The sequence below is a fragment of the Heloderma suspectum genome, chromosome 3, assembly GCF_057233095.1.
Source record: "Heloderma suspectum isolate Gila_16-S chromosome 3, 16-S_ref, whole genome shotgun sequence".
NCBI classification, from domain to species: Eukaryota; Metazoa; Chordata; class Lepidosauria; order Squamata; family Helodermatidae; genus Heloderma; species Heloderma suspectum.
The window spans coordinates 10,110,342-10,125,141 of NC_139460.1; the positions used below are offsets into that span (position 1 = coordinate 10,110,342).

Sequence of the window (14,800 nt, forward strand, 5' to 3'; positions counted from 1 at the left end):
CACAGAAAAAAGTCCTACAACTCCCAGCATTCCCCAGCCAGCCATGGACTGTTTTCTGTCTAAACATGCATAGGATTGTGCCCTAAAAAAGCAAGTTTTTGCCAAGACTGAAGACAGATTGATATAACTGTTTGGGGGGTTATTTCCAGTCTGTGGTGCATGCCACACACTTCATCCAACCCATCCTCATGACTTGTAACTTCTACGCTGTACCCTCCCCAGTCCAATGAAAGAACAATAAGCAGGAAAAAAAAAAACAGGCCTAAGCCCAGTCAGTAAACATGAGCCTCACCTTGCAAGAGGGTATAGAAGGCGCCTGATGCTGAAAGGTTGGTTGTTATGGTGACATCATCCTTGCTGGAGGTTTCAACCTGGACGTGCACTGAGCTGTCTGTGTCACTCCGGAAGCTGCTGACCTGGCCGGTAGGGAAAGTGATGTTGGTGAGACGGCCGAAGCTGTCGTATCTGGAAAGGAAGGAGATGTGTGAGAAGTGAACAGAGAGAAGGGAGAGAGAGAGAGAGAGATTGGGATGGGATGGGACAGGAACCTGCATGCCAAAAATTTGGATTTTAATTGGCTGCCACCTACTCTAGGCTTGAGGAAGGCAGTGGGCCAGAAATTCTATTTAAGATGGCATTGCTGGTATTATGAACAATTTGAGCAACCATCCGGACTCCAGCCAACTGGGGGTGGCATATCATGCCCTCGTTGCAGTTTGTTCTGTGGGTGGCATCTCACATATATATGCACAATAGTTGTGGCAGAGGGTGTACAGCCATGGTGATTAACATTCCTTTTAACTGCTATTTTTAATTAGCGCGGACAAAGTGTAAAATATTCATGCTCAAACTCAAAGGCTTCTATATTACCAACAAGGCAACGCAGAAGGAATTTCTGAATGCATTTTGCTGCAGACATTTCTCTTGACCACACAGGAATGCTTTAACGAAACATTTTTATTACGAAGTAACCCAAAATTCTGCTGATCTGGGAAAATGTGGCCGGTATCTGGATGGAGACTAGGGTTATTTGATCTTGGAGAAGGGCAGAAAAACAGGTCCCATAGGATGTTAAGGCCTTGCACAACCCAAGAGGAGATGCAGACTTCTTGCATAAACTTTCTGGCCAGCCACTGTGCTCTGATTGCCTTAATTCCTCCATGTTAACACTTGCAAATTTCAGGTCTTTACTCAGGACAACAACTACAGAAACCCCCACCATGAAAATATGTTATGCTGATTTCTAACCTTCCTGTTTAAGCCAAATAGAAAGACAAATAAAGAATTCAATGTCTTTTAAAGCTGTAAGATCCTGAAAACCCAATACTGTGTAAGCAAGCATGCCTACATGACTCTTTTGTCACCTTTGCTTAAGAGCATCACAAAAATCCCCCTGGCCAACTTGCTCACCTGGACCTGTTAAAGCCAGAAATATTAGAGATGGCAGAGAATTCCACCATGGATTCCAGTGAGATTTCTAAAGAATCCGGCCCCCCGGAATCCATGGCAGAACGGCCTCGTGCCCCCCCCCCCCGCGGAATCCCCCGGGATGGAACTTACCTGGGACAGATGCGGCGGCGGCTGGTCTCCTGGCCGGCCATGTCTGGGCTGCTGCGGCCACCATTGCTGTCCGAGCTGTGATAGGCTATGTAAGAATTTAAGTAGCCTATCATGGCTAACCCCCCCTCCAAAAAAAACCAGTGTACACAAATGGTGGCGGCTATGGCGGCCGCCATTTGCGTTCCCTATTTTTCGCTGTTCTAGCCTACATAAATATTCATGTAGGCAATTACGGCGAAAAAAAAGGGAACCACAAATAGTGTAGTGGGAACTATTTGCGTTCTTTTTTTCCCTGCCGTTTTATCCTATGTAAATATTTACGTAGGCTTTTACGGTGAAAAAAAAGAAAGAAACGCAAATAGCGCCTACTACGCTATTTGCGGTTCCCTTTTTTTCGCCGTAATTGCCTACGTAAATATTTACGTAGGCTAGAACGGCATAAAATAGGGAACGCAAATGGCAGCCGCCGTAGCCGCCGCCATTTGCGTACGCCGTTGTTTTGTTTTGGGGGGGGGGGCATGCCGTGATAGGCTACGTAAATACTTACGTAGCCTGTCATGGCAGCCTGCAAGGACACAAATGGCGGCCGCTATGGTGGCCGCCATTTGCGTCCGCAGCAGCCCGTCCACGGCTGGAAGTCCGGCTGTGGACGGCCCTGGCCGGCTGCTCTGTGGAGCTGTCGCGGAGCAGAGCCACCGTGGAGCAGAGCCAGCCGGGCAGGATTCTGGAGGGGAGGACTGGATTGCCTCCCCGCCGTCGAAGATTCCGAGGGGAGGGACAAAGTGCCTCCCCCCCCAGTGGATGCCCCGATCGGAACCAGGTAAGTGATTCGTACATCCCTAAGAAATATGCACCCATCAACTTCCATCTTTTCCGCACATCAGGAAAGAAAGGGAATCCCATTGTCTTCTTTCTTCCCATAATGTCTGACACCTAAAATCCATTTTCCAACATCCATGAGTAATCTTGGAAGAAAGACTTGTTTTGTTTTATTTTGATTACTACACCCTGAGAGAAAAAGGATAAAAACAGCAACCTAAACTCAGAACACGCAGCAAGGGAGAGAAGGAAAGAGGATTCCTTCCATCCTTTCTGCTCAGAAGAGCAATCCCCCCCTTCCTCCCTTCTTTCTCCCCTTCTTTCCCAGAGAAGGAACTCAACAGAGCTTCCCATCACTTCACAAGTCAGCAGATAAGGAGAGGTAAATCTTTGCACCATCTTCTATTTCCTTCTCTCTTTTCCTCCCTTTTCCTAGTATTCCACCCCATACCAAATTCCAAAACCCCTTGGCTTTAAAGCTCCCTGTTGCTCTTTATTCCTCTCCATTCACTTTCTTCCCAAACCCTGCATTTGTTCTAAAACTCTATCAAAATAGAACTCTATCCTTCTCTGCCCCGCTCCACTTTCTCTCTTCCTCCATGATCAGCTACACATACAAACACACACACACACACACACACACACACACTTTCTATGCATCCCAGTGTACTTCACTATTGACTTGAAATGCTTATCTTTAACCTTCTGAGTGTTAATGTATGATTCTAATTCCCCAAGTGTATGTATAGTTCTAATTTCCCTGATATGCGATTTTAATTCATTTTAAATTCTTCTTTAATAAATCAAAGAATTGCTTTCAAAGAGCTTGTTGTGGTCTCTGACTCTCTCAGCTTGTAGGGATCTCAGGTTTTCCTAAGTGCCTACAGTTCAACGCCAAAAGATCACTCAGGTATGTGTTTGGTTTACATGTATGTGATACACACACCCATGTAAATTAAAGCATGCTTCGTAACATTTTGTTTCTTCCTTATTTTGCTTTTGCTTTGCTCTGCTGTTTCTAAAGATGCATTTGGGATCTCCACCTTGCTTTCTAGGAGGGTTTCTCAAATCCTGGGCCCAATTCACACAATCTTGGCTTATTTCAAAATCAGTGTGACTTTTTGTATTACCCAGCCAGTTCTGCATCCGTGTATGAGTGGTTGTAAGAACAGGTTGGCCAATGTGACCAAATCACTAGAAAAATCCAGATTCAACGGTAGTATATGGCAAATTACACAAGATTGACAGACACACCACTGATCTAGGCACATGACTTAAAAGCCAAATTGGCTTGAAATAAGCAAAGCCAGCCCAGGTGTATTCTGATATTGCAATACATAAGCATTCATAAACTGAAACTGGGCATAGAATTTAGTACCACAAGAATCTCCACTTTCTTTTTTTAAAGGTAAGTTTCTAGCTCTTAAAGTTCTGTTAGGAATTGTTGCAAGCTTGTCTCAGGTGCGTAGTGTTTGCACATGTTATTGCTTATGAACTCAAAAAACTTGGAAAGCTGATTTATTTATTTGGCTGTGCTTAGATGTCATGATAAACTGGTTTACTGTGATAGGAATGAGCCTCCCCCCAACCCCACCTCCCCAGGCTTACGTGCTCTCCCCACATGGCCATGAGAAGGAGCTTAGAAGCTTTTAATTAACCACAGTTTAGCATATGGCTGAACCCTCATCTGTGGTTTATCTTAACTACAGTTTGTTGAAACAAGCCAGCTTCATAAACCAAGGTTTGAAGTTGGCTTGTTTCAAACAAACCATGGTTAAGATTAATCACAGTTTGTTTGGTTCGGACGTCATGAAAAACTACGGTTAATATAAAACAGAAGCAAAAGTATTTGAACTCACAGCTATGCCAGAGCAGGACAAGGAAGCACATGAGACCAGGGTGAAGCTAGGCTCATTCCTAACATGACAATCCATGGTTTATTGTGACCTCTGAAAGCAGCCATCCTGTGTGTGTATGAATAAGTATGTAATAATTATTTATATCAAGCCATCTTCATTGTTCAAAATAGAAATTAAGCAAGTTCCTTTCTGCAACATTTGAAATCCTTGTTTGTGTCCCCTTACATAAGTGAGAACATGCAGGAAAGGTGGAAGCCAGGCAATTTGCTAAAAAAAACCCCTCTCTTGGACAAGAGCACTCAAAGACTAGTGACTGAACAACTTTGGCTGACTGCATCGTTAAAGAAACCCACAAAGCTTTTTGTTAGAAATTGGGCAAAATTGATGATGTGGAAGTCTCGGGATCTTGAAACTGCGTAACTGATGACGTGTTTCTGCCTCCATGAATGCACTTCACTGCCACATAATTCTGTTTGGAAAGGTAGACTTGGGAAATGCCACTCATGTCACAGTCTACTACTATCCTAGTATTTGTAGGGAGACAAATCCTCCCCAAGTCAATTCATTTCAGAGTTAATCCGGCTAGGCCTGATTTCCACAGTCAAAGGATTTAGAGGTAGGCTGGTCTCCATCACATACTAATATTCTCATGTCCTTTTAATGCTCCGACTTGCACCAGAATTAAGGACAAATACCACAGTGCATGAAGGCTCCAAGCAGCCAGTGTGAGCAATGAATTCATCACCTGCTAATGTAACCCACTACCGTCTGATCGAGCCACCCTGGCTTTCACAATCACAGTGGCAATTAATATGGTGACAAAGGAACCCAGGGCCATCCATCCCCAAACGGAAATGTATTTAGCCAAGGTTCACTGCACAGAATTAGAGCAGTATTTGGTGCTTATGAGATTATTTTTTGCTTGTGAACATCCGACACCATCATTTGTCATATTACTGGTGTGGAAAGGAGGCCATGATTCCAGAAATGCCTGTTCAGAAGAGTAAATCCTTCCATCCCCCAAGTTCTCTACTTTCAGCCACCATTGGCTGCTAAATAATAACTGGAAAGCCACACACCTTGCAATATTGTCACATGTACTGCCTAAGAAGCAGAACTCACATCAGTGCTTTCAAAGGGTAGGGATGGGATAGGTGGGAGAAAGGAAGATTGCATTAGATTGTCTGTCCCAACCACAGTGCAAAGCTTTAGTAATGTGTAATTTTGCAGGTCTTGAAAAAAAAGGGGTGTGGTTTGAAATGTAAAGTACAGCCATCCAAACCTCCTGAGGCCATGTTGACTCAGGCCCAAGCCTCTTTATGTAGACTGGGCAAGCTTGACATAGGTTTTCTACTGCCATTTCCCCTTATCCCAAACTTCCCTGGCAAGGCAGCCTCAGATGGTGCTGTGTGTAGGACTTTAGCAAGTACAGACTGGGAAGAATTCCACACACTGAAACATTATGCTCCAGGTGACAAAATTAATTCCATAATTATGTCATGGAGCCCACTGCTCCAAGATGTGGTGAGAGCTGCAAGATTATATAGATTAAAAAATGAGACTGGAGGGCAAATTCATGGAGAAGGATAGGTCTACCAAAGTCTGTTAGCCCTGACAGCTCTATGGAAGCTCCAGATTCAGAAAAGGCAGCATGGCATTGATGACTAGTTCCTTGGGGGCAAGGATGGGAGAGGGTTTTTGGCCTCATGCCCTGCTTGCAGGCTTCCCAGAGGTATCTGATTAGCCACTGTGAGAAACAGGATGCTGGACTAGATGGACCTTTGGTTTAAACCATCAGGGCTTTTCCTATGTTCTTAATGCAATCTGTGATAAGATCAGCGGTATCCCGACAGATACTCACTCATAAAATGTTGTCCACCCATTTTCATTGCTCTTGGTGGCAAGGAGGCCAGAATTCCCATGGTAGGTCATCATGGCCACCTCATGACCCTGCGCTGTCACACTCTTGAGGGCGCTGTTGGTTCCAATGGTTAGCCAGTAGACCTGCCCATCGGGTACCACCAGCCAGAGTGGCATCCCTGTGGAATCCCTCCGGATGTTGACTAAATTTCCATTGTTGTCGGTAATCAAGGTTATGTCGCCGTCTCCTGTGTAGGTAAAGTTGTAAAGGTAATCTCCGGTGGGAAGGCCCTGGGTGAAAAGGTGTTTGCCACTGGTGTCAAACAAGTAGAGTTCCTGATCGATGGGTGAGGATAATTCATATAAGTTCTGTGTATTGAGGAATGGCTTGTTTTTCCGGATGAAGCGGATTCGGATGTTCCCAAGATCGGCCACATACAACTCACCATCTGCACACACCGCAAGGGACGAAGGGGCGTTGAGCTTGGCATCCTTTGCATAGCCATCATCCCCAGAAAAACAATCACAGTTGGCATCATTTTTACAATCACAGCCACTTGGAGCACCGGCCACGAGCGAGATTTCCCCATTGGTAGTGACCTGCCTGATGCGGTTGATCTTCTTCTCATCTGTCTCTGTTATGTACAGAACGCCACTGTGAGAGACAGCCAGGGCTGTCGCAGATTCCAAGGTAGCATGAATAGCCACCTTGCTCAGAAGGAAGTGATCAATACCCGGGACCTGGCAGTGCATTGGCCTTCCTGCCACGATGCGCACTTGGTGGTTTTCTGAGATTTGCAATACCACGTTATTGTCAAGGACGTACAGAGAATTGTCCATTGGGTTTACTGCTAGGTCTGTAGGCCACTCTAGACGGACCTAATAAAATGGAAAGAAGAAGAAACAGTTGGTGGGCTCCACTACTGCCATTAATATACATTATTAACATCTGTTTAGCAACAATAGTGTCTTGGTTTACTTCCAGACAGATGGCTCCTAGTTATCCCATCTTTCACTCCTTAAAGGATTTTCTGTGGTAAGAAAAAAGACGGGAAAAGCGGTGGGAGAACATGGGAGGGTCTCAAATGGAAGATGTTGCCATTGTCTGGACACCCCATAAAATTCCATGAATGACAAAGGGTGATTGCACAATAAAAACCTCTGGAAGCACCCTTGGGCTCTATAGGGGTGCATAAAAATGAATGGAATAGATAATAATAAAATAAACAGGTTTTGGACCCAAGTCCATATATTAGATTTCCGATAGGTTGTGAGGGTAGCCCTTGAGACCCAGTCACTGCATTCTTGATGTTGGAGGCTATTCTTCAGGAACATGGAAAGGTTATTAGGGCTCAGGATCCCTGGCAGATGAAGCATGGAGCCATACTGTAAAGTCAACTCAGGATCAGTTTATTATCTTGACTAATAAGCTAGAAGACAGCTAGGAGAGCGGCAGAATGTTCAGCCCTTGCAGAACTGAAAGCAGCTCTGATTTAAATACAGTTTTGCACCATGGACTTTTGATTAGAGCTGAGCCTCTTAAAAAACAGACCTCTTACATTTGCATCCTGCAAAGTTGGGCACCTCCCACCCTTTCATTGATGCTTTCAAGGGCCCCTACAAAGTCTGTCCATTTCCCTATCTCCTGGCTCTGAGCTGAAGGACATAAGGTGGGGACAATCACCCAGAGGCCTAGGCAAAAAAAGGAAAGACAGAAGTCATAAACATTGCCACATGTCATAACTGTCGCTGAAAGGGGGTACACCTATCTGTCCTTAGCATAAACCTCTATTATAGGTCTTCTTCTCGCAAAGGTGGTAAACGTGTTCCTGTGCTGTAGTACTTGGGCTTCAGTGAGAAAATTAGCATGTCATGGAGACAGCTAGGTTAGAATGCTTCTCCCTGACATCTCATTATCTAGGTGGAGGATTTCAGGTGTGTGTGTTAAGGACATAGGAGAAATTCATTTCTGTTCATTATTTACCAAAATTTACCCAATTCACATCTCCTGGAATCAAATGTGGACTCAAATGCAAACTGTAGTCAAAGTCTATAGATTTTCAGGCCTGCGATGCGATTTACAGAACAACAACAAAATGCATTCAAAGATGCGAACATTTGGAAATGCGTATGAAAAATGCGTAATTTGAAAAATGCGCATGAAAGATGTGTACTTTTGAGAAATGCACACAAACACATTTGAATCAGTGGGAGAAAAATACATCAATTTCAAAAATGCACTTAACTGATGCGGACATTTCAGAGAATCTGCACAAAATTATGCATGAATTCTTGTGTGAAAAGGAAAAAAAAAACCTCCCCCAAAGCTCACCATCTGAGACAGATGCAAATTAGAACAATCTTCGAAGTGGAATTCAGAGAATCCCAATGAACTTGAGTTTTGCAGATTCACACATCCCTAGTGTGTGTGTTTTTGAATGGGGAGGATTCAGTTTCGTGAGGCCCCACCTGCGCTCTAAAGCAGTCCTGCCCAGACTCCACCTCAGCAAGACCTCAGCTGTAGGGACAGAAAACTAAGCTGTGTCTGGTCTCTCGTTTTTGCTTCTCTCGCTCCTGGCCCTCTTTAACCCTTCCTGGGGTAAAACATGACAGCCTGTGGTTTCCCCTTCAGTAATGCATGCCTCTCTGACTTCCCAGTGGTCTTCCAAGCGACTGCTACTAGGCTTGCAGCCTCGAGTTAGCATCAAGAATGTAAGTTTATTCAGAAATGACAAGGGAATTTTTTTTTTCCTCTCCACCTCTTAAAACCAATTTCTTGTTAACAACGGCAGCTAAATATTTTATGGCTTCTGGTCCTTCACTGCCTGAGGGGTCTGACTGAAAAGACCTCTCTAGCTGATTTATATGATGAAAAGATAGCACCCTGGTTGAAGTTCTTTTAGAGAGGTCTCTTGGCAGTATCCGTCTTTGGCAGGTGGGCAATGGAAAAATGGGTCCCTCATATTTGGAAGAAGAGAGTGGGGACCTGAGATGCAGCAGACTGACCGACACTTGGATTTTTTTTAATGCTCTTCCAATAACTTTAAAGAAGAAGATGTTACAGTATACATTTTCAAAATGGATTCAAAAATGTGGGGAGAGCCCAGGAGGTTGTGGGGAAAGCCCAGGTGGTGGCCAAGGAGGGGAAATATGATGGTGGGAGGGAGAATATGACCAAACTCCCCTTCCTCCTCCCCTCTGCCACCACTGTCCTCAGCTAGCATGGTGAGTACATTATTGGCTGGATCCCAGAGTGAACTGAGAGGAGAGAAGGAATGGGAAAAGATTAAATTGTGGCTGGAGCAGAGGGCAGTGTGACCTACCAGCTCCCCATGCAGAAATCTGGCATGTCACTGCCTCCTCTCCCCAACTTTTCCTAGCTGAAGCATTGCTTTCCTGCTCCTCATGCATAAAGTGTGTTTGTATCTCCATCCATCCATCCATCCATCCATCCATCTACAGTATCAACCTACCTACCAGTCTCCTCAGCAACCTGAACTCAAGGGATGAGCATGGATTACTGAATTTGTACCTGAACCAAAGATAAGCCCCTGCAGTGGGTTTGGGAACCAAAAGGCAGGGGAAAACTCCTCCCCCTCACACACACACTTTGCTCCAGAAAACTATTGTGCGGGGTTGGACAGTTGGATGCTTCCCACCTAGAAGAGAAGGTCAGCTGAGGCTGTGGCTACCCCTGGACAGCTACCCTTGGGGGACAGAGGGAGGGTAAAAGGAGGAAACTATGCCTCCCTCTTTGCTCTACTCTTCTTCTCCCTTTGCACCTTGGATAGCTCCTTTAGAGTTCTAACTGAAACCCGGAGCGGATACACCACCCCACTGACATCAGAGCCACCAGCCTCCACTGGAAGAGGGCTTCGTATCCTGCTGTGAGTTTCACAGAAGCATCTGAACGTAAGAAGGGCCCTGCTGGATTAGACCAAGGATCCCACTTATCCTGCATACTGTTCACACAGTGGCTGACCAGCTGCCTGTGGGAAGCCCCCAAGTAGGACACAAGTGCAAGAACACACTCCCGGTCATGCTTCCTAACAACTGGTGTACATACACAGGCCTACTGCCTCTGACACTGGAAGGAGCATAGAGCCATCAGGACTAGTAGCCACTGATAGCCTTATCCTCCATGAATTTGTCTAACCTCTTGGAGAAGGCTTTCAATGGCTACTAGTCCTGATAGCTATGTGCTACCTCCAGTATCAGAGGCAGTATGCTTATGTATACCCGTTGCTGGGGAACACGGGTGGGAGGGTGCTGTTGGGAGGTCACCCCTGCTGCCTTCTGAAATCCTCAGGTAGCCAGAATCAACATGCAGACAACAGGGCTCTTTTCCAAGGCTTTATTTCCATTCAACCTAATGATGCTTACAGATGCTAATTGCTTGATCCTACGAGTGAGACTTAAGAGAGCTGCCTACTCGGGGATTCTAACCTTAGGAATCAGTTGATCTCCGTTTTGAGTGGAAGGTGGGAAACCTCTGAACTTATGGGCTAGGAGGAGAGAGTCTACTCCTTTCCTGTGGGGCACTGGGGCGCCGCTGTTGCTGTTGCGCCAAGCGGGCTGAGCGTAGGGATGTCAGAGGATTCCACCACGGTTCTCAGTGAGGCCGAATGCCAGTGCATTCGGCCCCCCTAAATCCGTGGTGGAACGAAGCCCCCCGCCCCACCACCCTGCGAAAGGCGCGCGAAAGGGAGCACTTACTGGTGCCGTTCGCGCTGCTTTGCGAATGGCAGCCACATCTGCGGCTGCCATTCGCTTCCCCATTTTTGCTGTGATAGGCTATATAAATACTTAAGTAGCCTATCACAGCTAACACAGAGATGCCATTTGCGTCCCTGCAGAGGTCGTGATAGGCTACGTAAATATTTACGTAGCCTATCACGGCAAAAAAACAGGAATGCAAATGGCGGCTGCTGTAGTTGCCGCCATTTGCATCCGCAGGCTCCACACGCCTGCAAATGCACCTGGCTGGTGGCTCCGCGGAGTTGCCACGGAGCGGACCTGGCCAGGTTAGGATTTTGGGGGGAGGTGCGGAGTGCCTCTCCCCCACTGTGAATCACCCCTTTGAAAAGGTAAGTGACTTTCGCCCATCCCTAGCTGAGCGCCTCCTCTCAGCGCTCGCCATCTCCCGCTTGATGCTGCGCCGGTGCCTAACGTCCAGAAACTGCTGTTGCGCCTCCCTCTCCCTGCCAGGGTCACTATCACTCTCAGGAATGTGTACTGGGAGGGGCTCTCCCCCTGACTGCACCTCTGAACAGCGCCCGGGTTCCTCTCCTATGGTTTCTATCTCTTCCTCAGAATCAGAACTGCTTTGGGGCTCTCTGGGCTCCGATCCAACCCTGAGAGGTGCTGTTGCACTCTTGTCCAGCTTGTGGATTCCCAGTGGACAGCTGGTTGGCCACTGTATGAACAGAATGCTGGCCTAGATGGACCCTTTGTCTGATCCAGCAGGGCTCTTATGTTCTTATGCTGGACTAGAGGGGCCCTTGGTCTGATCCAGCAGGGCTCTTCTCATGTTCTATGTTTGGCCACCACTGCTGGAAACAGGCTGCTGGACAAGCTGGACTTTTTACTCTACCCCAGCAGGGTTCTTCTGTGAAATTCCCTTCCTTCTCTTCCCCATCTGCTTCCCCAGGGCAAGACTGATGGATTCTGAAGGATCAGCACATAAAGAAATGAACTGTAGTTTAGTAGTGCTTTGTGAAGGTTTCTTTTAAAAATCCAGAGAGACAAACCCATTTTTTTTAAAAGAACAACAACCAGGTCTAAGTCTATATCAAGTTCCGGCTTGTAGAATTGAAGCTGCAATGTGCCAAGACTGTTTTTAACAACCAAAGTTAACTCTGGTCCACTAGGCAGGTGACCTTTGTAGGCCTGTAATTTTCATCCTGCTCATAAATGGCGGGCAGTGGGGTAGCTGCCACAAAGAAGCAGGAGCAATCTTTTCAAATTGGGGCGGGGGAGAAAGAACCAAAGGAACAGGTGCCAGGTGGAAGCATAGAAATTACATGGGTGGTGACAAAAGGAAAACCCCCATTGGCTCCCATTGTGCCTAACTAACAGCATTCAAGCCTTCCAGTGAGGAGCTGTAGTTTCGCAAAACAAAGCCCCATTCCTGAAGCCATTCAAATAATAATTTGGGGCACACCAGACTGATAGATTTAGAGATTATGCCTTCAAACCGGTACTGATTATCATGACGGACCGCACCCTCGAAATCTGAACCCTAGCAGCATCAGTTATATCTAGTTTACACTAAGAAATGCAGGTGTCGAAATAGGGCTGTTTTTTTAAAACTTGAGCAGCAGGACTTAAAAAGCCCAGCATGAGAGCAGTCATGACCCATTTGCAATCTGATGCAATTCAAGATTCTTCGTTTTCCTGCTGTTGATAATTTGGGCAGAACAGACTTCAACCACTGTTTCTCTGATATTAATTTGAACCAGTCCCCCAAAACACACTGTGTCCAATTTATGAAGTCTCTGACACAAATAGAAAGAAAAAGTACTTGTGATGAGCAAATGAGTTGAACAGGTAACAATAAACATGAAGATATTTTGAGTTTGGGCTGCATAGTGATATATTCCTACTAGTCCTACTATCAAACATATATGTTAGGCTAAAAATTATCAACCGCAATTCTCCCCTAGTCATTGGCTTAGCTGAGGTGATGTCATAGAATGTTCAAAAACATCTTCAACTGCTGAGAGGGAACCTCAGTGTCAGAATGTTCTCAAAGTAGTGCAGTTTCTGTAAAGTGAGATTTCAGCTTGGTTGAGAAAAACCCTCATACAAAACCAGAAAATAGGAAGAAAAGGACAGGGGGCTTAGACTACAAAGGGGGCTGAAGAAATTGGGACAAAGCTGGCAGCAGCTGAAAAGCAGGGAATTAAGGTTAGTGTAGATTGAAGAGGAAGAGGGGGACAGGAAAAAGAGGAGTAATAGAACTGAGGGAAGGAGAGGCCAATGTAATAGCGAACCTGAACGAGAACAAGGAATGGAGAGACTGTTGTGTTAGTGTAAAAGAAGAGCAGATAGGAAAAAGGAACCAGAGCTCTTCACAAGGACATTACAGCAGTCTGAGGGTATTATTCATTGGAGTTCCAGGGAACCTTTCCAACAGCGTACAGAACACTGATTCCAGCAAGACATACAGGGGAAAGAGTAGGAGGGAGGTCATGGCTTCCTGAAGATCATAATAAGGATGGGATCAAAGAGGGCTTATTAGCAGAGGGCACTATGGAATAAGTGGAGCTGCGGTACTCTAGGAAAAACTTTGTGGAAGAAGTGAGCATTGAGCTGCAGTGAGGCCATGGGACATTCACAAACATTCTAACTACTGTGGGAAGGTTCAGTCATAGGATGTTTACAGATAATCCCCAGTTTGTAGGGAAAAGGTATTTGAAAGAGGAAAAGGCTGACAGATAGAGATGGGGGAGTTTCACCATAAGATGTCGCATGGCAGATGAGACCAAGTCTGAATTAGGAGAAGGCTGATAATTCCTCATTCATGACAGGCTGAGTACCTGGGAGATATCCATGACCGAGTCACAGCTCAGAGGCCTGGCGGATGTCAGGTCATTGGAACCAAGCACAGTCGAGATGATTCCGTTCTGGTCAATGCGGCGGATCATGGTGCCATCCACAAAATATATGAACCCAAATTTGTCCACCGTGATTCCTGTGAAAAAGAAACAAACCCAGTATGGATAACCACACAGAAAGAACTTGGTTGTATCAGTGTCCAGGGATTGAATAAACAAACACACTTATTTTCAAGATCTATTTGGCCTGAATCCATGAGGGGAACAGGTGAGTCAGGGGAAGTATGAGGCAGAGAAGTCAAGAAGGTTGGAATCCTTGATACTTGTCATAAAAGTGATTGTTCCGTAATTCTTTTCACACTGTATGGAAAGCAAATAGAGGATGTCCCAATCCACTAATTCAAGGTTATGTTGGTAGAAGTTCTGGGTCTTCCCCAATTTCACATAAAGTGGGGGGGGTGGGTCAGTGCTGGCCTCCACTGCCCTCAGTGGTCCCACCTCCTCCTCCTCCTCCTCACCACTTGCTGCTGCCCATTTGCTTGCTCACTTTCTCTGAGAGCAATCCACACTGCTGGTGAGGTGAGCAGAACCTCTTGCTCTTCTCCCTCTTTAATCACTCTGAGAGGGCGGGTGTCAAGATTCCCCTTATGACCTGGATCCCCTGAGCAACTCCTTAAGGATCTCTTGCCTCCTTAACAGTCCCACCTTCCTTCTTTTAAAATTCCCCTTCCCAGTAACATGGGGTTTAGGCTGTAGATGTGGGGGTGATTGACACTCTAGACACTTGGGGTTTAACCACAGTTTACCAGCAAATTAAAACAAGCACATCACAGCTAAAGGTATTTACACAGTACAGCTGAGCGATACGAAAGGCCTTAAAAGAAAATATAAGTTGCAAAACTAAAGTTCCTTTACCCTAGCCATCCTTAGACTTTTCTAGGCAGCTTCTTCCTGCTCACTCTTCAGACTCTGCTTTCCTTCAGACTCTGGCTGTCTCTCTCTTGCTCTGGCTGCAGCCCGGTCTTTCTGATTTTTACTGGCTCTCTTGCTCTCTTTACATACCCTCTTCCCTCAAAACTGAAAGTACTGCCTCAACCTGGAGAAAGGAAACTTAAGTGGAGAAATGAAACTGGCACCCAACCG

The 14,800-nt window shown here is 45.8% G+C and overlaps 1 protein-coding gene across 1 annotated transcript in view; it reads right to left on the reverse strand.

The window, feature by feature from the left end:
* Positions 1–14,800, reverse strand: part of TENM4 (teneurin transmembrane protein 4) — a 352,941-nt gene that overhangs the window by 25,031 nt on the left and 313,110 nt on the right. The window contains exons 22-24 of the mRNA XM_084845392.1: positions 13,640–13,794; positions 6,100–6,977; positions 293–465 (exon numbers count right to left, since the gene is read on the reverse strand). Of these exons, the coding sequence (XP_084701518.1) occupies positions 293–465; positions 6,100–6,977; positions 13,640–13,794 (1,206 nt within the window). The remainder of the gene's footprint in view (positions 1–292; positions 466–6,099; positions 6,978–13,639; positions 13,795–14,800) is intronic.